Source organism: Cibotium barometz, chromosome 40 (assembly GCF_041138505.1).
Source record: "Cibotium barometz isolate CiBa-2024 chromosome 40, ASM4113850v1, whole genome shotgun sequence".
Classification (NCBI taxonomy): Eukaryota; Viridiplantae; Streptophyta; class Polypodiopsida; order Cyatheales; family Cibotiaceae; genus Cibotium; species Cibotium barometz.
Window position 1 is genome coordinate 36202831 of NC_141085.1, and position 19923 is coordinate 36222753.

At 43.4% G+C, this 19923-nt stretch overlaps 1 protein-coding gene across 1 annotated transcript; it reads left to right on the forward strand.

Moving 5' to 3' along the window:
* The first annotated feature begins 1022 nt into the window (after nt 1-1022).
* Nucleotides 1023-5415, forward strand: LOC147615455 (ADP,ATP carrier protein 2, chloroplastic-like). The gene is made up of 6 exons (XM_086779564.1): nt 1023-2500; nt 2587-2853; nt 3040-3186; nt 3317-3664; nt 4536-4820; nt 4922-5415. The coding sequence occupies exons 1-6, from the start codon at nt 1679-1681 to the stop codon at nt 5195-5197; spliced, it is 2145 nt and encodes a 714-aa protein (XP_086635690.1). The 5' UTR covers nt 1023-1678; the 3' UTR covers nt 5198-5415.
* The last annotated feature ends 14508 nt before the right edge of the window (nt 5416-19923 follow it).

The following is a 19923-nucleotide window of genomic DNA, read 5'->3' on the forward strand; positions in this document are numbered from 1 at the left end:
CTACACCAATAGAGCACTTGCATCATATAATGCAGCCAACCATTGTATGCCACCAAGTCCCAAGCATGCATGCAAGGAAGCATGTTGATTTGTGAAGGCTACACAACCAAGCCATGAACCCCTTCCTATTGATCTATACACCACCCCTTCCGCAACCTAAAGTCGTCCACCTTCTCAAGCTTCTCCATTGTGTGTGTGTGTGTGTGTGTGTGTGTGTGTGTGTGTGTGTGTGAGAGAGAGAGAGAGAGAGAGAGAAGGGCGGGGGGCAGGGGGGGCGTTGGGCTCTATAACAATCTTTGATGGTGAGGAGGATTTGGTTGATAGATTACCCAAAAAAAAAAACTTTAAAATGCAACCTTAGAAAACAAAAATTGTAGGCTATAAATACGTTGGTTTATTTTTTGGAACACTAGAAAAACGCTTCTCGTGGGTGTCCAGGTGTGTCAGCAATTTTGGTCCTCGAGAGTTGAGATGGTAAGGGCCTTTACACACCAAGGTCTGCCCGCCCACCATTAATGCTGGGAGCCAATCGGATGCTTAAATTGGGCTGGATAGGCGTGCCCCTTTTACACACAACCAAAATTGGGTAGACGTCAAAAGGTGAGGTGGCAGTTGACTGGCGCCCATGATAAGCAATTTCATGGGCAGCCAACGTTGGCTGCCCAAACTTGGGCACCCACTCATCCCACCAATCAAATTCAAGTACAGTTGTAGTCTTCTGTCAATAATGCATTGAAGACTAACCTTTTGAAAGATTCTAGCTTAGGCGGTGTGTAAACCCCTGCCTATTGAAGACTACGAGACCAGCAGCACGCATTGGGTGAGATTGGGCGGTGTGTAAAGGCCCTAAGAGAAACTTGTTTACGGTTTTACACCTGGGAGTAGCAATTTTTTTAAATGCAAAAAGAGAGCCTTTCTCGTGCCTTGACAACAGTCATGACAAGTGGCACGTCCCTCTGTCCTTCCCCCTCTCTCCCTCTCTCTCTCTCTCTCTCTCTTCTCCCACTGGCGTCGCCACGCCTTGATTCTCTCCCGACGAATCGCACCCTTGCCCGATCCACGCAGTGTTGGCGCACGCTCTCCCCCCTTGCAGAACGGACTCATCTCGCCACAATGCAGTACAATCCGGCCTCCATTTATCTGTAGCAGAAACAGGGACGGAAACAATAGAGAGTCCTCTCAATAGTGCATTTCTTTTCTTCTTCATTTCCCTCTTTGGATCCTCCATTATTGTCTTCTTTTGAAGAAATGAAGGCATGGCGCTTAGTGGGCGAGTGAAGAAACCCTAGAGTTCAGAGTGGGCGATGCAGTTCATCTTCCTTTCCCCCCGCTTTTGGGTCCTATGTTCTGTGGCCTTCTTTTTGAAGAAACAAACCCATGGCGCTTAGTGGGCGATCGAAGAAAGCGTAGAGTTGAAGTGGGCAATCCAGGAAATTGAGCGTGGAGTGAGAAAACCCTCAGATTTGGAAGTGGGCGATTAGAAAACCTTGTTATTGAGCAATAAGTAAGCGGGCGATCACAAAACCTGAAAAGCCTAGAGTTTAGAGTAAGGAAACCCTAAAACTCTAAGAAAGAGATATAGAAAAGCCTTGATTTGAGAGAGAGATCAGAAAAGGCTAGAATTAAGTTCCGAATTAAAGCAAAACCTATTTGAGAATACAACAGACCCCTCTTATGAATGGAGACTCTTCATTCTATGCAGGTATTTTCATCTCAGCTCCCCTTCACAGAGAGCACAAGGACCAGAAGCCATGCATTCTTGCTCACATCAGCTAGCCAGAGGCGAAATATTAATACTGGCAGGAGGGCCTTCTCTCAACAACCACAGGAGCAAAAAACCCGGGTGAGATTAGGGTTTCCTAAAAAATTAGGGTTTTCTTCTAAATTATCCACATCAGGGTCTTTTCCCAGTTTAGGTTTTCTTCCCAAAAGGAGGGCTCTCATCAGAGCAGCAGAAGGATCAGCTGTGACTTCATCGCCTTTTCCACCAAATGGACCTGTTGATAGTTCACCCAAGAAGAAGATTTTGGGCTTAAAAATCACCACATTGAAGAAAGTGATCCCTCTAGGCCTCATGTTTTTCTGCATTCTGTTCAACTACACCATCTTAAGAGACACTAAGGATGTGTTGGTGGTCACAGCAAAAGGCAGCAGTGCAGAAATCATCCCTTTTCTCAAGACATGGGTCAATCTGCCCATGGCCATTGGGTTCATGGTCATCTACACTAAGCTCTCCAATGTGTTATCCAAGGAGGCCCTCTTCTACTCCTGCATTTTCCCTTTCATTGGCTTCTTTGGTGCATTTGCATTCCTGCTTTACCCTCTCAGAGAGGTTCTACATCCGGTCGGCCTGGCTGACTCGCTTCTGGCCGCATTGGGTCCGAGCTTCCTCGGGCCAATCGCCATTCTCCGCATCTGGACCTTCTGTCTTTTCTATGTGATGGCAGAGCTATGGGGAAGTGTGGTAGTCTCCCTCCTCTTCTGGGGGTTTGCCAATCAGGTATGTTGATCTATTTTTCACTCACATAAATAATAAACTGGGCTAGTTTTTTTCTGAATCACTTGATTATTTTGAAAAATTTTCAGATCACCACAGTTGATGAGGCCAAGCAATTTTACCCTCTTTTTGGCTTGGGAGCAAATGTTGCACTGGTTTTCTCCGGCGGAACGGTCAAGTATTTCTCCAGCCTTCGGAAAGAGCTAGGACCCGGGGTAGACGGATGGGGATTCTCTTTGAAGGGGATGATGAGCTTGGTGGTGGTACTTGGGCTTGCTATCTGTGCCATCTACTGGTGGGTTAACAAGTTTGTGGTTAATGATCCTGCCCTTCCAAAAGCAGAGGCCAGGAAAAAGGTACTTTTATCTTGGTTTTAAGTTTCAATAAACATGCACATGCACACACATACATAGATAGATACATACATGCAGGTGTTTATGTGTGTATGCATGTAAGCATGTGTGTGTGTGTGGGCTTCATAAAGGCCTGGTTGAGTTGGAGGTGAAGACAAGCATTTACTTTAAAACAAATGATATGTGCAGAAAGAGAAGCCCAAGCTCTCCATGGTGGAGAGTGCAAAGTTTTTGCTAAACTCGAGATATGTCCGAGACCTCGCAACTCTAGTGGTAGCTTATGGTATCAGCATCAACCTTGTTGAAGTGACTTGGAAATCAAAGCTTAAAGCTCAGGTGAGGCAAGAATATTATTCAGACCCACTTCATCACAAGCAAATACAATGATTTGCATCTGTGCACATGGCATTGTCGCAAACATAATATACTCTTCTGATGGCATGCTTCATTTTTCTTCCTGTTGCAGTATCCAGGTCCGAATGAGTACTCAGCTTTTATGGGTGACTTCTCAGCCTACACAGGAATAGTGACATTCAGTATGATGCTACTAAGTCGGTTTATTTTCCGCAAATATGGATGGGGAGTAGCTGCTACCATCACTCCAACCGTTCTTCTTATCACTGGGATAGCCTTTTTCGGTTTAGTGCTCTTCAGTGAACCACTAGCTCCAGCCCTTGCCCAGTTTGGGATGACCCCTTTGCTAGCAGCTGTGTATGTAGGCGCCATACAGAACATATTCAGCAAAAGTGCCAAGTACAGTCTCTTTGACCCTTGTAAAGAGATGGCCTACATTCCTCTTGATGAAGACACAAAGGTATTGATTTTATGCAATGTGATTTGTCACTTATGCCACATGCAAAGAAGCTTCTTGTTATGGTCAGCCTGGACTCGTCTAAGTAGATAGGCTGCCCACCTGGCTGTCAAAGAAGCACAACATGAGGGCGGGGTGTCAAAAAATATGTGAAATAGCAGGTGGGTTCAACATAAGGGGACTTGCGAATACATTGCTTAAAATAATTATACTGTCACTTGCAGAAGCTCTGGGAGTCTTCTTTCAGCCCTAAACACCTTTCCGGGAACAACCTGATGCAAAACGCATGAGTTTTCAGTATATTCTATACCTGGCAAGCCATAGGCTGCCCTTGAAACGGTTGAAAACCCTAGTCTATGACTCAATCCCAACAAGGGGACTGAATGAACAACAAGGAGCCTAGCCTTTGCTATTTATAGGCTTTGGAAACACAAGTGGAATGGCCGACCTGCTCTGTCGGCCAGGTCCCTGGACATAAATTCTTCTCTTGCTGCAGCTGACAACAGATCTTGTTTATTTGCTGACCAACAGCCTCCTGGTCCATTCCAATGCCTTCCCTCCCTATGCTAGCTGCTGTAGCTTCAAAATCAAGTCTTTTTATCTGTTGCCCTTCAGGGATTAGCAAGGAGATTAGCATGTCCATGTCATGCACATGACATATACATACTTATCTTCTCATGATGTTAAAGTTTTATGCAATTATTTAACAAGGTGTAAGTATATGAAATAAAGGGGCCATTTTTTAGGGGCCAAGAATGTAGAGGGTTTTTTAATTAGTGAAACCACTTTAAGATGCGAGTTGATTCACAAACCATGAGTGTGAATGCATCCGCACTGTTTATGGCAAGTCACTGTTTTGGTCTCTTATGTGCAGGTGAAGGGAAAAGCAGCAATTGATGTTGTTTGCAACCCTCTAGGAAAATCAGGGGGAGCACTTATCCAGCAGTTTCTTATTCTTGGTTTCGGCTCACTGGCCAATTCCACACCTTACCTCGGAGGCATTCTTCTTGCCATTGTGATAGCATGGCTTTATGCAGCACAGTCATTGGACAAGCAGTTCACCCCCTTAGTGCAAAAGGATCTCAAGAGCAAACTTCTTGAAGGAAAACTGTCTGCAATCTCATCTGCCTTGGTTGACAAGTTCAAGAGACCCACACAGGCATGCATTTCCATACAGTTTAGGATGATTCAAAAATAATAAGATGATGTTTTTTACAAATGCAGCATAATTTTTGTTTTGATTTTCTTTGGATGATGTAGGCCACCTATCGGTTCGTGAGTGTTCTCAATGAGCAAGGTTTCATTGAAGGAAAGTACCTTCCTGTCGTGGATGACCAAAGTCTGTCATCGGTTTCACACGATGGCGATGGTGTCACGGCGAACGGAGGTGCTGCACAGGAAAGTTCCGAGGTCGAGGAGAATATTGCTGCTAAAAATGGGGCTTCTCAAAATGGGGGTGCCCATGAGGATTCAAAAAGTGGGAGTGATGGTGGTGGTGCAGGCAGTGTTGGGACTGAAACCACATCGGTTGGATAAGCTTACTTTTTGCCGCTTTTCTTATCAATCTTTCCGGGCATTTCGTAGTTGATTCTTCTATGGAATGCAAGGCAAAGACACTGATTGGATGTCTTAGGCTGTTCTCTGAATACATGCAACGTTTTGGCTGCATTTGTGGCTATACTACCAAACAGTCCTTGAAGACCCATCTGCAAAGTCCATCTCTCTCTCTCTCTCTCTCTCACACACACACACATGTACTTTTTCCCATCATTTTGCATCATAAACACTCCTCTCCCTCTCTGGAGTGTGGTGGATTACATGTTGGCAATAGTTGATCAACTATTGATCAATAGTTGATCAAATAATCATACGTTACAAATATGGTTTAGGGTTTCTAAAATTATTATTGTACCAGAGTGAAATTTCAGCAGAAACTAGAAAGAAGACGCAGCAGAATGCTTTTATAGGCACCTGTATTTGCATGCAGTTGGAATAATACGGGAACCAATATAGCAGTTGTATTGAATTAATTATATGCCAGACCGCTTGATGAAGAAGCGTTTGAGCATGTTGATTTTATACATCGGACGGTTAGAATTGTTCGTAGGATCGACCTTTGACTGGGGGCCATTTGCACCCGAGTTGAGTGCCTAAAGCATGGGCATGGAAAAATATGCATGGGCATTGGGCACCCATGTTACACACTCTAAAAAGTGTTGTTTCACAAAAAAAAACAAAAAATTGAAAAGCGTAAAATTTGATTGGTTGGGAAATGAGGTGCCCATCTTTGCCTAAGCTTTTGAAAAAGTTGGGCAATAGGTGGCAAGTGACTAGGATTGAAGTCTGGTATTCAACTTGGTAGTGTGTAAGGGGGGGGATGTCTGCCAAGCCTTTTTTTTAACTTTATTGGCCATCCCCAAAATTTCTCGACGGGCACCCCCTAGTGTGTACCAGCCTTATACATGGGATGGTTGGAATTGTTCGTATGATCATTCACCTATGACTGGGTTGTTGATTTTACACATCGGACAGCTAGAATTGCTCATATGATCATTCACCTATGACTTGGCCATTTGAGCATGTTGATTTCATACATCGGACGGCTAGAATTGCTCGTATGATCTTTCACCTATGACTTGGGCTGTTTGAGCATGTTGATTTTATACATCACACGAGTAGAATTGTTCATAGGATCATTGACCTATGACTTGGGCCATTTGAGCATGTTGATTTTATACATCACACAGTTAGAATTGTTCATAGGATCATTAACGTATGACTTGGGTTTGTTCGTGTACCATTGTTCAATCTATATGTGGCACGAATTGCTTTTTCTAGTGTTCTTTATGAATTTGAGACTTCTACCACCAACATATAAAGTTATGCCTAGACCATTTCAATTTGAACATTCAGAAGCATACATCAGGACCACCATTTGCAATGGTCCACGGACCATTGCACTTGTACAGTGAACAAAATGATTTTATACACATAACATTGTAGACGTAAAAAAATTTGGTCCCTAGTTTTTATTTTGCACTTCTTAGGGTAAGCTGACCTTTCATACCTGTTGTGTAGGCCAAGTTTTTTGCTTCCACACATTATGTTTTTGTTTAGTTATGGTCTATTCAAAATCCTTGGATATTGGTACATGTTGCATCTACCATTGGCTCTCTAGTGTACTTTTCTACTGCTCACTTGTGATTGTGGTAGGTTCTCGTGTGTCATGGCTTTTTTTTACCATGATTCTTCTAGTTTTCCCCTTGTAAATTGTTTTTATTCCCTCCAACAAGGTATTGATTTAAGAATTTCACTTGCTAATTCCACATACTGCTTTGAGGTAGAGGATGGTCGCAAACAAGTTCTTATGATACCATGCCTTTTTGGGTTGGGGATTCTTGTGTTTCTGTTATGAGCGCTTTAACCTTCCTAGAGTAGGTATGTTTTACTTATTTTACCCTTGGGCTAAGAGGTTCTTGTGGTAACTTACCGTTTTTGAGCAAATGCTCGTGTGGATCTCTCATAAGGCTTACAGTAAGAAGTTGGTTCTTTTCTTATGTTAGTAGTGACACTTGAACACTTTCCTTCGTAGCTCCATTTGAGTTGCTCCATGCTTGGGTACCTAAATTTGGTTCTTTTCTTATGTTAGCGATGACACTTGAACACTTTCCTTGGGTAGCTCCATTTGAGTTTGCTCCATGCTTGGGTACCTAAATTTGGTTCTTTTCTTATGTTAGCGATGACACTTGAACACTTTCCTTGGGTAGCTCCATTTGAGTTTGCTCCATGCTTGGGTACCTAAATTTGGTAGCTCTCTTGGTAGAAACTTTGGGCTTCAAGTAGATGTATTGGTTGCTAGGTGTGGTAACAAGGTTTAGCCTCCTCAAGTTATTGTTGCTTTTTGGTGGTGCTTGGCCTTCTTGGCAAAGTACAATCTTGAGCTTTGGTTAACCACACCCACCACCTGTTACCCTCATAGTAACCTTGAACTTTTAGTAGTCTAATTGGCACCAACTACCATTGCTTAGGTTATGGCTTGATGCGTCAATTGCATTTCTGTGACTATGCCTTTATGATGACTTTTGGAAATCTGGACTTTAGTGATGCCATCATAGTAGCTTTGAGCGGTTAAGATATTCTTAGGCACCCAATATCGTTTGACTTTAGTGATAGTTGAAACTTGGGGCCTTGTATTGGAGAGGTTGGGTTATATAATTTCATGGTTGAACCTTGGGGCCTAAATAGTAGTATGATTTTTTTTTTACAATGTCTGATTTTGCTTGTTATCTACATTGATGATCTTATTGACAAGAATTAGTGACATACTCATACAATTTGGTGTAGTAAATTTTAATCATAACCTTGGTCTAATTAAATTTAGCATGTCTTCACCCTTAGGTCGCTTGACCTTGTGGTCTTCAACCATGCCCTTGGTCTAATTAAGCTTAGCATGTCTTTACCCTTGGATTGGTTGACCTTGGTCATGGCTCCTATTCACTATTTCCCTTTTCTTTTGTTGTTATGTCACCTATTGGGTGAGGTTTGCGATCTATGCTTTGAGATTTGAGAATCTTTTTTCATAGGCCTCGACCTTGCTTTTTCTACATGGGTTGGGTTTGCTTGCACTATATCTAGCTTTCACTATTCAAGTCCGAGGCCATCGTTAAACTTTACCTAGGCTTCTGTTAACTCTTTCTCTTTATTCTAGGATTTCCCTTGCAAATCTTGGATTTGTGACCTATGAGCATCAACATCCTTTTCCCTAGAAGCAAACTTAGCACTTATGAGATTGTTGTCCTTGGACCTCTACTACTTGTGGTTGTGTTGTGGTCTTGTGATGTGGCCTTCTTTGCTACTACCACCTTTTGCAGCTCTAAATCCTTCTCTTTCAAGGATTCCATAAGCATAATTATCATCTGCTTATGTAGTGGTTTGATTCATGTTCGTGAGATATGATGAAAGAATTGTTATAGTTTGTTGCCCAATTCTCATGGGTCTTGATAGCTTGCGCATTGATAAGAATCAACTCTTTCATATGGTGAAATTAGGCAATGATCTATACCTTTGAGCATGGATGTCAACACCCCTTGTGTGACCTCAACAGGTAACTTGTCAGCACTCCTTGTGTGACCTCAAAAGGTAACTTGTCAGCACTCCTTGTGTAACCTTGAGCGATAGGTAACTTACCAACACCCCTTGTGTGACCTCGACAAGTAACTTGTTAACTTGATGCATATTAGGGGGAGGTTTGGCATTTGCAAACCTTCATTTTATATGTTGTAAAGCTTTATGCACTTGCCCTCCTCCTCTTCATCTTAGCTAGCTGCTTCCCTTTCATGTATTCAAGATGTGAGTATCTATCAATACCATACTGGCATCATAGAGGAGTAGTGTTCTTCAAACCTGTTACTTACATCCACCATAGACGTAACTTCAATCCCAATGTTATGCATAGATGAAGTGGATGGAGAATGTGGCTCTTAGAGAACATTATTGTATACCTCTTTTGCCACCCCTTCTTTAGGAGTTCGGTCTAACTGGGGTCCTCTTAGATATCTTTTCCAATGCTAGTTCTTTGCCTAGCTTGCCCAATATCTCCTTTGTGCTAGTGCAATAAAGGGAATTGTTGACTCTTGTGTATGGCATCTTGTTGTTCTACCTTTGGATTCCATACTCTTAGGGGATCTTCCTCTATCAAAGGTTCTCTTAGTAAGGGAATCTTACTAACATGGCTATATTAAGAGACTAAGGTTTAGTAAAAGGGGAGGAGAAGGGTGTGTGTGAATGGACTTATGGTCCACTAGCTCACCTATTTAAGGTGAGCTATATCAAGAGACTAAGGTTTAGTAAAAGGGGAGGAGAAGGGTGTGTGTGTGTGAATGGACTTATGGTCCACTAGCTCACCTATTTAAAGGTGGAGTTAGAAGGTATTGTATAGAGCAAGAAGCCTAGTTGTATTTTGAGCAACTTAATAAGCAAGATATTTTCTTGTATTTTGTGAGTCTCTCTCCTCCACATAATGATCTAGCAAGAGCACCACGAAATTCTAACATGGTATCAGAGCTTGGAAAGATTAGGCCTCTTTTGTGGTTAGAATAGGTCAATTTTCTTCTTTTTTCTTTTGTGGAGCTGAACCTCCTGCCAGTGGAGGAGATCTAGCAACTCGTGGAGGCAAGATCTCAATGTGCTATCAACTAGGAAGATGAAGGAGACTCCTGGGCGCTCAGCCTCGTACAATCAATTGTGAGCTTCACTCTCAGGACGTCGTGGCATTGACCTTTGAGCAGGCCGGCGTCGTTTTTCTACGCAGCTGATGTCGTACGACCATTCACCGTGTAGGCGATTTGCAGGCCTAGAGAGCATAGGGCTTTTGAAGCCCATGGTCTCAAGATCCTACAGCTCAAATCTTAGCCCTAATGGCTGGCTGAATCAACTGTGGGAGTGAAAAAACCCAGGTTGCTCTCCTTGAAAGCCATTGAAGCTTCCATTAAAGCTTCAAAATCAAGCTTCTTTTTGCTCTAATCCTCTCCTCTTAGCTCTAATCACTTAAGTGCTCTTGTGAGAGCTTGTTGCAGATCCTATTTTGAGTTTGAAGTGGTGGGCATACACCATGAGGTATTCATGAGCCTCATTCTCATCAACAACATCTTCAAGTGCACAAAGCTTTTTCAAAGTGTGCTTATAAGCACTAATAGTGTTTATTAACACTAATGAGGCTTCTAATCCAGCAAAAGGAAGTCATTCCAAAGTGTTTTTAAACACTAAGAGTGTTCTTAAACACTAATGGTGAATCTAATCACCAATGCAAGTGTCATTAGACGCTAGAAATGTGCTTTTAAGCACTAATCGTGTTTTTCAACACTAATGGTGATCTTAATCACCAAACAAAGTGTTACATTCCCGTAACGCCGCTACGGGCGTTACCACAAGAGGGGACGGCCTCTGGCTCACCACCCAACCATAGAGGAAGAATGAGGATTGCCCCTCATCCCCCAGGCTATATAGTGTGTGGCCTGCCGTCCACACTAGCCTGGCCGCCCATGACTCCGCATGGGCGTCCTCTCCCACTGAACCCCGGACATGGCCATCCGGTCTGCCGTCGGTCACAGGCATTACAGCCTACGTGACATTACCCCCCCCTTAAGAAGAGTTTTCGTCCTCGAAAACAAACTGGGGAAACCTTTTGGAAATTGCACTACGGCGTTCCCAGGTTGCTACTCCTCATCCCTATCTGTCCATTTAAAAAGTACCTCCTGGTACACTTTATGTTGGGTTTGTCTGTCTCGATACCCAAGAATCCTTTCCGGTTCATGTGGTATCTTTGGTGGAGTGATCAATTCCACCAAAATATCTAGAGAAACTGCGTTCTCTAACCCGTGAACTGATTTCTTCAGTTTACTGACATGGAAGACAGGATGAACTTGAGAACTCTCCGGTAACTCAAGTTTTTAGGCTACGTCCCCAATCTTCTTAAGGACCTTAAAAGGACCGCAATATCTAGGAGAAAGTTTATTACACTTTCTCATTTGCATGGTTTCTGACTGCGCAGGAACCTTTAAAAATACAAAGTCACCTTCTACAAAGGTCATTTGTCTGCGTCCTTTATCGGCAAATGTATTAGCGCGATCCTGTGCGCCTACGGATGCTCTCGCGTGCAGCTTTGAGCATATCGTTCATTTATCAAGGAACTCCTTGACAGATTGAATCTTCTCCTTTTCTAAGCCTACAGCCATCGGAGATCTCGGCTGGAATCCATACATTAACATGAATGGTGTAAATCCGGTCGTCGCTGAATGCTTGGAGCTGTTATAAGCAAACTCCAATATGGGCAAATATTCTTCCCAATTTGATTGCTTCTTATCAACATAAGAACGCAATATATCCTCTAGAATTTAGTTAACTCTTTCAGTGTGACCATCAGACTCCGGATGATTTGTTGTACTCATACTCAGAGCAGTATCCAACTTTTTAAAGATTTCCCTCCAAAAATGACTGTTGAACTTTCTATCTCTATTCGACACTATATCTGCGGGCAGGCCATATAGCTTGTAGAGATGTTCAATAAAGAGTTTTGCCAACTCTGGCGTTTTTGCAGTTTTCTTCGTGGCAATAAACTTTGCCATTTTAGTTAACCTGTCCACTACCACCCACACCGAGTCATTCCCTCGACTCGTCTTGGGTAAACCGGTAATGAAATCCATGGAAATTCTTTCCCATTTCCCTTGAGGAATCTCCAGCGGATGGAGTAGTTCTCCAACCTTAAGACGTTCATGTTTATTGACCTGGCACTTACTGCATTTCAGCACATAAGTTTGGACGTTCGTAAACAAACTAGGCCAATAAAACTATCTTTTTACTAGTGCATAGGTCTTCTGAATCCCAGGATGACCCACACTTGGACTATCAAAACTATACCCTGAAGACTCGGCTAGCCTCTCCAGACTAACTTTCGCCTCGCTACCCGTCGCACCTACGGCCAGTCTCTCCGGACTAGCATTATGTGCCGGCGAGGAAGGTGGGCGAGGCTGTGACAAAGTGCGTACGCGTACAGCGTGCCAGACCTCTGTAAAGACGGGATCATGCTCACACAAGCCATGATTTGGTATTTCAACCAAAACCTTAAGGCAAATTTCATGCCTTGATTTTGCATCATGTCATTAGCACAGAAGCTAATGTACTGGAGAGCACTCTAGTAGCGCAAGTTCTTAGACTATGCTACTAGATATTTGTAGACTACGCTACCATGTTGCATCACCAACTTGTTAAAACTTCTCCTTGGAAAGTTCTACGGCCATAGGAGAAATAAACTAGAGCCAATCTAATCATGCATCACAAGGATTAGTTCCAAAGCTGAGAGATACTTTCTCTCTTAGAGTAACCTCTTTGCACAAGCATATGCTCTAGAATCTTGTTGAGTTTCTAACTACCATCAATCTACGGATGGTTAACTCAGAGTAAATGTAACTTTTGAAGATTTCCCTTCAAATATAACAATCAAACTTCCTATCTCTTATGCCATACTATCTTTGCGGGGCCATATAGTATGCGGAGATGTTTGATAACGATTCTGGCACCACTACGGGTGTCTGGAGTTACATCCAATCACTTATAACTCTTTGTTGCTATTACCAGACACATCCCTTCAAGTATTGTCTGGACTCACACAACTATTCCAGTTTATGTGGTATTTGAGGATATCCCTCCTTTCCCTCAAGAAAGGTTTTTGTCCTCAAAAACTGTACTCTCAAGCGGACTACGCGCTAGTGTCATAGGTCCAAGAACAAATCTAGACCGTGTTAAATATATTTTTATTCTTGAGTCCTTCCAAGAAACTTTTAAACATCTTGCACCGAAGATGTGGTATAGTGTTTACGCACATATGGTGGTACTATTGATAAAATGCTTTGCAACAGATCAGTGGTTTCACACTTGTAACAAAGTGCTTCATTGTTGCATATTATTACCCTTCATAAGCGGTTACACACTTATAAATCATTTGGGTGGGTTGTACCATCTATCAAGAAAATTCCAAACTACTAATAACCACATTATCACTCCACAGATAATGACTGAGCTTGCTGCGAAGCCATAGGTTGCTAGATAATTGATGGTAATTACACAAGCCCAATGTCTCATTACATCATACATTCAATATAAATGCAAACATCACAGTACTTCGTGATGATGAACTTAGGAATTTCATGCTATCCCTGTTTGGTGTTGGTATGAAGTATAACTATGAGAACATTATTTGCTGCCTCCTCATCATTATAGCGGCAAAGCTACCTACCCATCACAGGTGGCAATCTCTACCAAGCTATAACCGATGACAAGCAAATAAACGAGTACTCTTGTAAGAACTTCATAACCATATCTCACACCAAACTCATAATCACTACGGATTAAATGCCAGGGCTTGCAAAATTGAATGTTATCTGATAGGTAGAGGGGATCATCAAACTACGGATGACCTTGACGACTCACTAGGACTAGTGATGTGTAACTTTTTAAGTTACTCCACTCTCCTTGCTTATTCCATACCATCGAACAAATCGGTCCCTCGATTTGAGCAACGTCAACATATTTATGAGTACCTCGATACTCATGGATTGTGGTTCGGTAATTTAAAATGTTGATCTAGAGTATCTTTCACTCGAGGATCTTAATGTTATTAGCAGTTATGATTAGTAGTGAGTAACTACGTACCCACTATCATCACACTAGTAGCTCCATACTAGTCTGTGAGTAACTCCGTACCCATGGCGTACCTCCCCCGAGTGGGAGTACCATATACAACCATCTATAACAAGATGCTTAAGTCACTTGCTGCTAAGAAGTGACTACACAAATTGACCCCTCCATTGCACATTGCAGTACAATTTCTGGTATTACAACACGAATTTTGGACGTCCTTATCATAGAGGTCAACTTAAAAACTAGTGCATAGGTCTTGTGGAGTCTCGGCTGACCTAACCACACCACTGGTGACTTCCTACAAAAAATGTGGCGCCGAAGTCACCACCTATGTACTTTAACTCCGTAAAGTACATGGTCTCATCTATCATCTATGGAAAGTTGTAAAACATTCCTACGAGATGGATTTTTATCACCCTAAAATTATTGTGTACTATTTTAGTGTGAAGAGCTTTTTTCCTGGGTACCATGGTTCACCCCAAGCTCATCTGTTGCTAAATTCTCCGATTTAACAAAAGATATGTCTGCCTCCGAACACTCCAGTTCAGCCCCAGACTTTGAGTTTACTTCTTAACACTCCGGTTAAGTCAAAACTCACCAGATACAGTAGGATTCACCACTAAGCTCTCCGGCTTAGCCTTCTATCCTAACTCAGCCCGAGTTTGTATACACTTCATATGTCGGATCCGATACTAACAACAACCAGGCTCATCTGGAGTGAGATACTACTCACTATTGCCATGTAAAACCTTATTAAATCCTAGAAATGCTCCACTCATTTCCCAGGGGTCATACGACTTATAGGGTTTACACGCACATGAACTTTGTAAGCAAAATAGCCGGTCATGCAATATTACAATTGCTTATGTAGGAAAGTAATATATTTCCCAAATTCATATGGTAGCAACTAAAATGTGCTCACAATCGCACACTTATGTTGAACATAGGCAAGACTACGCTTGCAAAATGTTATAGGGCGTCCCCCATGCATGAAACTGTCCAACCAAACTAGTCTTACTGCTAACCTCTAGATTTAGATCACTCCGGAACTAAATCACTCTGTTAGCACTAGTACACCATCATGGTCTTGCTACCTAGAGCTTCTCCGAACTCTGTAATTGGGTTTTATCCCAACTTATGGCTATATTTGGTAATTTTCAAAGTTCAAATTTTATCTTGCACACTTTATCATCACTGCAGACAAGTGTACATACAGACCTACCAAAGAGTCAAGTTACATGCACAAGCCTTGGCGTCCCATTCCACCAAGACTACAATCGATTCCGTGAGAATTTGATGTCCCATACCATCAAATTACCACCAAACCAATTGATGTGACATATAAAAAGGCTCTTTCCCCCCTCGAAAGATCACCACAAACTCTCGAGCAGTGGGATGTCAACGCATGGCAATAAAAAGAAGAGAAAACCATGCTAGTGAGTTTAAGAATAGTTCTCTTCGATCAAATTTTATAAGGGCATTGAGCATTACATCTCAAGACTATACCCTTTCAGATTTATCTTTGATTTCTACAAATCAATCCTAAATCTGCTATTATTATTAGTACTCCTAGATAAACCATTCAATTGAGTACTGCTAGCAGCACTACTAGCCCCTTAATCCCAAGTAATACACACCTTAGGGATTACTTTTACCAGGCAATCACGTGACTAAATCAAACTAGTCACTACTCTCTAGACCCAAGTAGTGACACTATTTTGTTACTACCAACAAGGGCCAGCTTGCCTCTACGGGCCAAAGCCTTTTGTTGCTACAAACAGTAAGCAACTTGTTTGGACACAAGGCATAACCACATCAAGACTACGCTTGTACATGGTTCTCATTTGCCAAAGTTTATCACAATCTTCTAGCATCTGTTAAAAGATTGTGAAGGGTTATGAGCACTACGGCTCAATTAGGCTTACCTAGATTTCTCGTGATAAGGAGTTCGTCTAATTTGGGCACAACTGACGCCATTGCCGGTCCTCTTAGCCCAAGTAAAACACACCTCAGTTTTTGATTTACACTAGCCAAACTACGTTACTTTGATGGTCAACACTAAGTCTATGCTCAGCTTAAATTTAGTTCTCTGAACCAAATGTGTGATCACCACATGTGCTACTTTCGAGGTGCTACGGTCATAGACGTGTTCACTAGGCACAACGGCCATAGAACGGCTCTCTCTCGAAGGACTCAGCACTACGGCCGTGGGATTTGTCTCTCTCTTAGCACGCAACGCTACGGCCGTGTGCGGTGGGTCTCTTTCGTGGAAAACAGGCACTACGACCATACGACACGACGGCCGTGTGGATTTGTTTCATGGGGTGTGCCGTTGTTTTGTGTGTTTTTTTTTTAAATAACGAGCCGGGCCGGCCCTTGCCGCTTGGGCGTGGCCGCCCGCCCGTGGGGAGTGTGGCCGCCGCCGTTTGGCATGCCACCCGCTGACCGCCAATGTGATTTTTTTTTAAAAAAAAATAAAAAAATAACGGGCTCCAGTCGCCCTCGCCGTCTGGGCGTGGCCGCTCGCCCGCCCGTGGGGGTGTCCACAACGCTGGCATGGCCGCCCGACCGCTGGGCTGGCTGGCCGCCGTGGGGCTGGCCGCCGCCTGGCCGCCCCTGGCTGGCCTGGCTAGGCCGACCGCCGCCTGGGTGGCCCGTGGCTCAGGCAAAGCAGTTGCATTGCCATGTTCCTCCACACGCCCGCCGTAGCCGGTATTCACAGTCGAGGGAGCAGGTCGTGTCTTCGCCTGGGCTGCGTTCACCCCCCCCACACTGGTCAACATAGCAACGGGCGCATTTGTTTTCTTCGCCTTAAGCAGCAGCTCCACACAACGCAAGTCGCAGCTACTGGGCTGGCTATTGCTGCCTTCAAACATGGTGTTCGCCTTCGACAGCCGCTCCACACGCCCCACCCACTCAGACGTGGGTCGCGAGTTTCCAGCCCAGGCTCGCGCTGATTTGGCGTTTCAGCAGTTTTTCGTGGGGTTGGTCTTTGCCCCCCCCCACCTGTTCGCCGTGGGGCTCCTCTTCGCCCCCCTCCAGGCTCTACACACAGTCTACGGGTGTCTAGCCACACCATACGTGGTCTTCGCCTCTCAACGCACGCGGCCGCCTAAGGTTGGCCACGCAGCCATCGCATTCAACAGCTTCGTCTTCAAAGCGTGGCTGCTCTTCGCCCCCACGCACAGTAGTGGGCTCTCGCCCCCCCCACTCCCACACACAGCATACAGATAGGCGATTATCTCCTACGAAACGAATTACAATTTCAACGCAGAGAGACAAAACAAAACGAATTTCGCTTACCTCCATTACTTGCTGTGTGTGACGGGGAGAGAGAGAGAGAGAGAGAGAGAGAGTTCTTCCCCTCCATTCTTCCATGGCTGCCTCCTTCCACACCCTCCATTTGAGATAAGGATAAGGAGACGAATGGTCGAAAACCATCGAGTGGGCTCCGGTCCCCCGGTCACGCGCGGGCTCTGACAATCCCATCGAACCACGCTCTGATACCAGTGTTACATTCCCGTAACGCCGCTACTACGGGCGTTACCACAAGAGGGGACGGCCTCTGGCTCACCACCCAGCCATAGAGGAAGAATGAGGATTGCCCCTCATCCCCCAGGCTATATAGTGTGTGGCCTGCCGTCCACACTAGCCTGGCCGCCCATGACTCCGCATGGGCGTCCTCTCCCACTGAACCCCGGACATGGCCATCCGGTCTGCCGTCGGTCTCACAGGCATTACAGCCTACGTGACACAAAGTGTTCTTTGACACTAATGAAGCTAATCACAATCATAATTAGTGGTTATGCACAAACTGATCAAAGTAAGATGTGTCCATTGCAAAAAGGTGGGTTATTTGGCAAATAATTGTTGGATCAAATATCCCAACAAAATGAAATGTAACAAGTGTAAACAAACGGGACATATCACTTCTAAATGTCCTAATAAAGAGTCAGAGGCTAACTTTGTATCAGCCTCTAACTCCACTGAGAAATTTTTTTTAATCTCAATGTAACCACACCTATATTCCTAACCTTGTACGCCTAATGTTATAAAAGTAACCTATGTCCAATACCACCTATTCCAATTTTCTTTCATAGTTGGTATTGAGGGGGGGTATTAAGAGACTAAGGTTTAGTAAAAGGGGAGGAGAAGGGTGTGTGTGTGAATGGACTTATGGTCCACTAGCTCACCTATTTAAAGGTGGAGCTAGAAGGCATTGTGTGTATAGAGCAAGAAGCCTAGTTGTATTTTGAGCAACTTAATAAGCAAGATATTTTCTTGTATTTTGTGAGTCTCTCTCCTCCACATAATGATCTAGCATGAGCACCACGAAATTCTAACAGGCTAAGGAGCTTAATGAGGAGATAGGGATTAACTACCTTATTCTAATAGTCTTGAAGGCAATTGTTCAACTCTTTGTAGATATAGTAGGCCTAATCACCATGCTTGCAAAGATGTACCTTTTGCAACTTATGCAAGTTGCCTCTGTTATACATGTCCATAGGCCTTACATGTATTCTCATAGACAAGGCTCTTGAAGGCTTTTCTACCATTGGATCTTTAATGTTTTTGTACTATGCCATTTTTGGGTTGAACTCCCTTTCCTTGAGTGCATGTCATTGATGGTGTATCCTGGAGGGTTGGTGATGCATTGCCCCTCTTATATCATTTCCCTTTATCACTACACCTAGACCTTGTTTCCATTCAGGCGAGTCACCTCATATCACCTTGCTCGAATCAAACTCAAAAAATAAAACTTTTTTTTTATAGCTTAAGTAGAACAGACATGTCTGAAATTAGTTACAAACTTACTTCGCAAAGAACTAGGGACCATTTCACACCAAAGCAAAACCCTTTGATGCGAAACGGATTCAGAATAATGAAAAGTATAATACATTTGAATTGCAGTGCATCAAACCACACCTCCTCAAACACATATAGCCTTTAGTCGTAGGCAATTAAATTAGAGTGCCCACCTCTCAAGAAGGCGACTACTTTGGATCCACCTCAAGTGAAGAGATTTGGGATGAGATGAAGCCACATCCACAAGAGCGATCACATAATGTGTCCTCTGCCCACAGCAAAAAGTCAAGCCAACGTAGGGCGTGTCATTGGAAACCGCAGAGTGTAACCCCATGAGGCAGGAAATTCCAAACGTTAAAGACATTGCACAGTCGCCCCCTTACACTCCACCACCACATAAATATATAAAAGATATACTTAGGATGGCATTTGAAATGGGAAGGGGGTTGCGACAAAACATAGCACCTAGAGGCTCAGAGTTGGGCAAATCCACATCTCAAGGATGATGACTAAATTTAATGGAGATGAAGATCCCATTTAGTGCCTAAAGAAGTTTGATCAAGTTTTTGAGGCCATGGGAAGGATTGATGATCCCCCCACCAAGATCTGTTCATTTGGACTTTGCCTTGAAGACAAAGTAGGCTAGTGGTTTAGGTCTCTAAATCCACTTAAAAAGGCCACCTATAAGGTCTTAAGATACATATTATGGGATTCTCACCCATTGGAGCCACATAGAGCCCCATTAGACAGATCTATAACCTCAAACAAGAGGAAGGAGAGATAATGCAAGACTACAATGTTATAACCTCAAACAAGGGGAAGGAGAGACAATGAGGGACTTGATTGCCAGGACCAAGTATCTCCACATGCGACACACATTCATTATGGGATTCTCACCCATTGCAACCACATAGAGCCCCATTGCATAGATCTATAACCTCAATATTATAACCTTGAACAAGGGGAAGGAGAGACAATGAGGGACTACATTGCTAGAAGCAAGTAGGGAGAAATATTCATTTTTAGTAAGGTCTTTACCTAGTTGCCTAGTTGTTCTAGATCCCTCAATGATACGGATCATGTGTTGTACCACCTCCGGTGGTATTCCCTTCATGTTTGTATATTTCTAACAAAGAAAACCTTAAGTTCTTTAATAGATCCACTAGTTCCTTTTCCTCTTCTAGAGTTAGATCCTTAATAACAAACATTAGTTTAGGTTCCTCCCTAGGCTCTGCTAAGTCTACTTCCTTGACCTTTGCAAG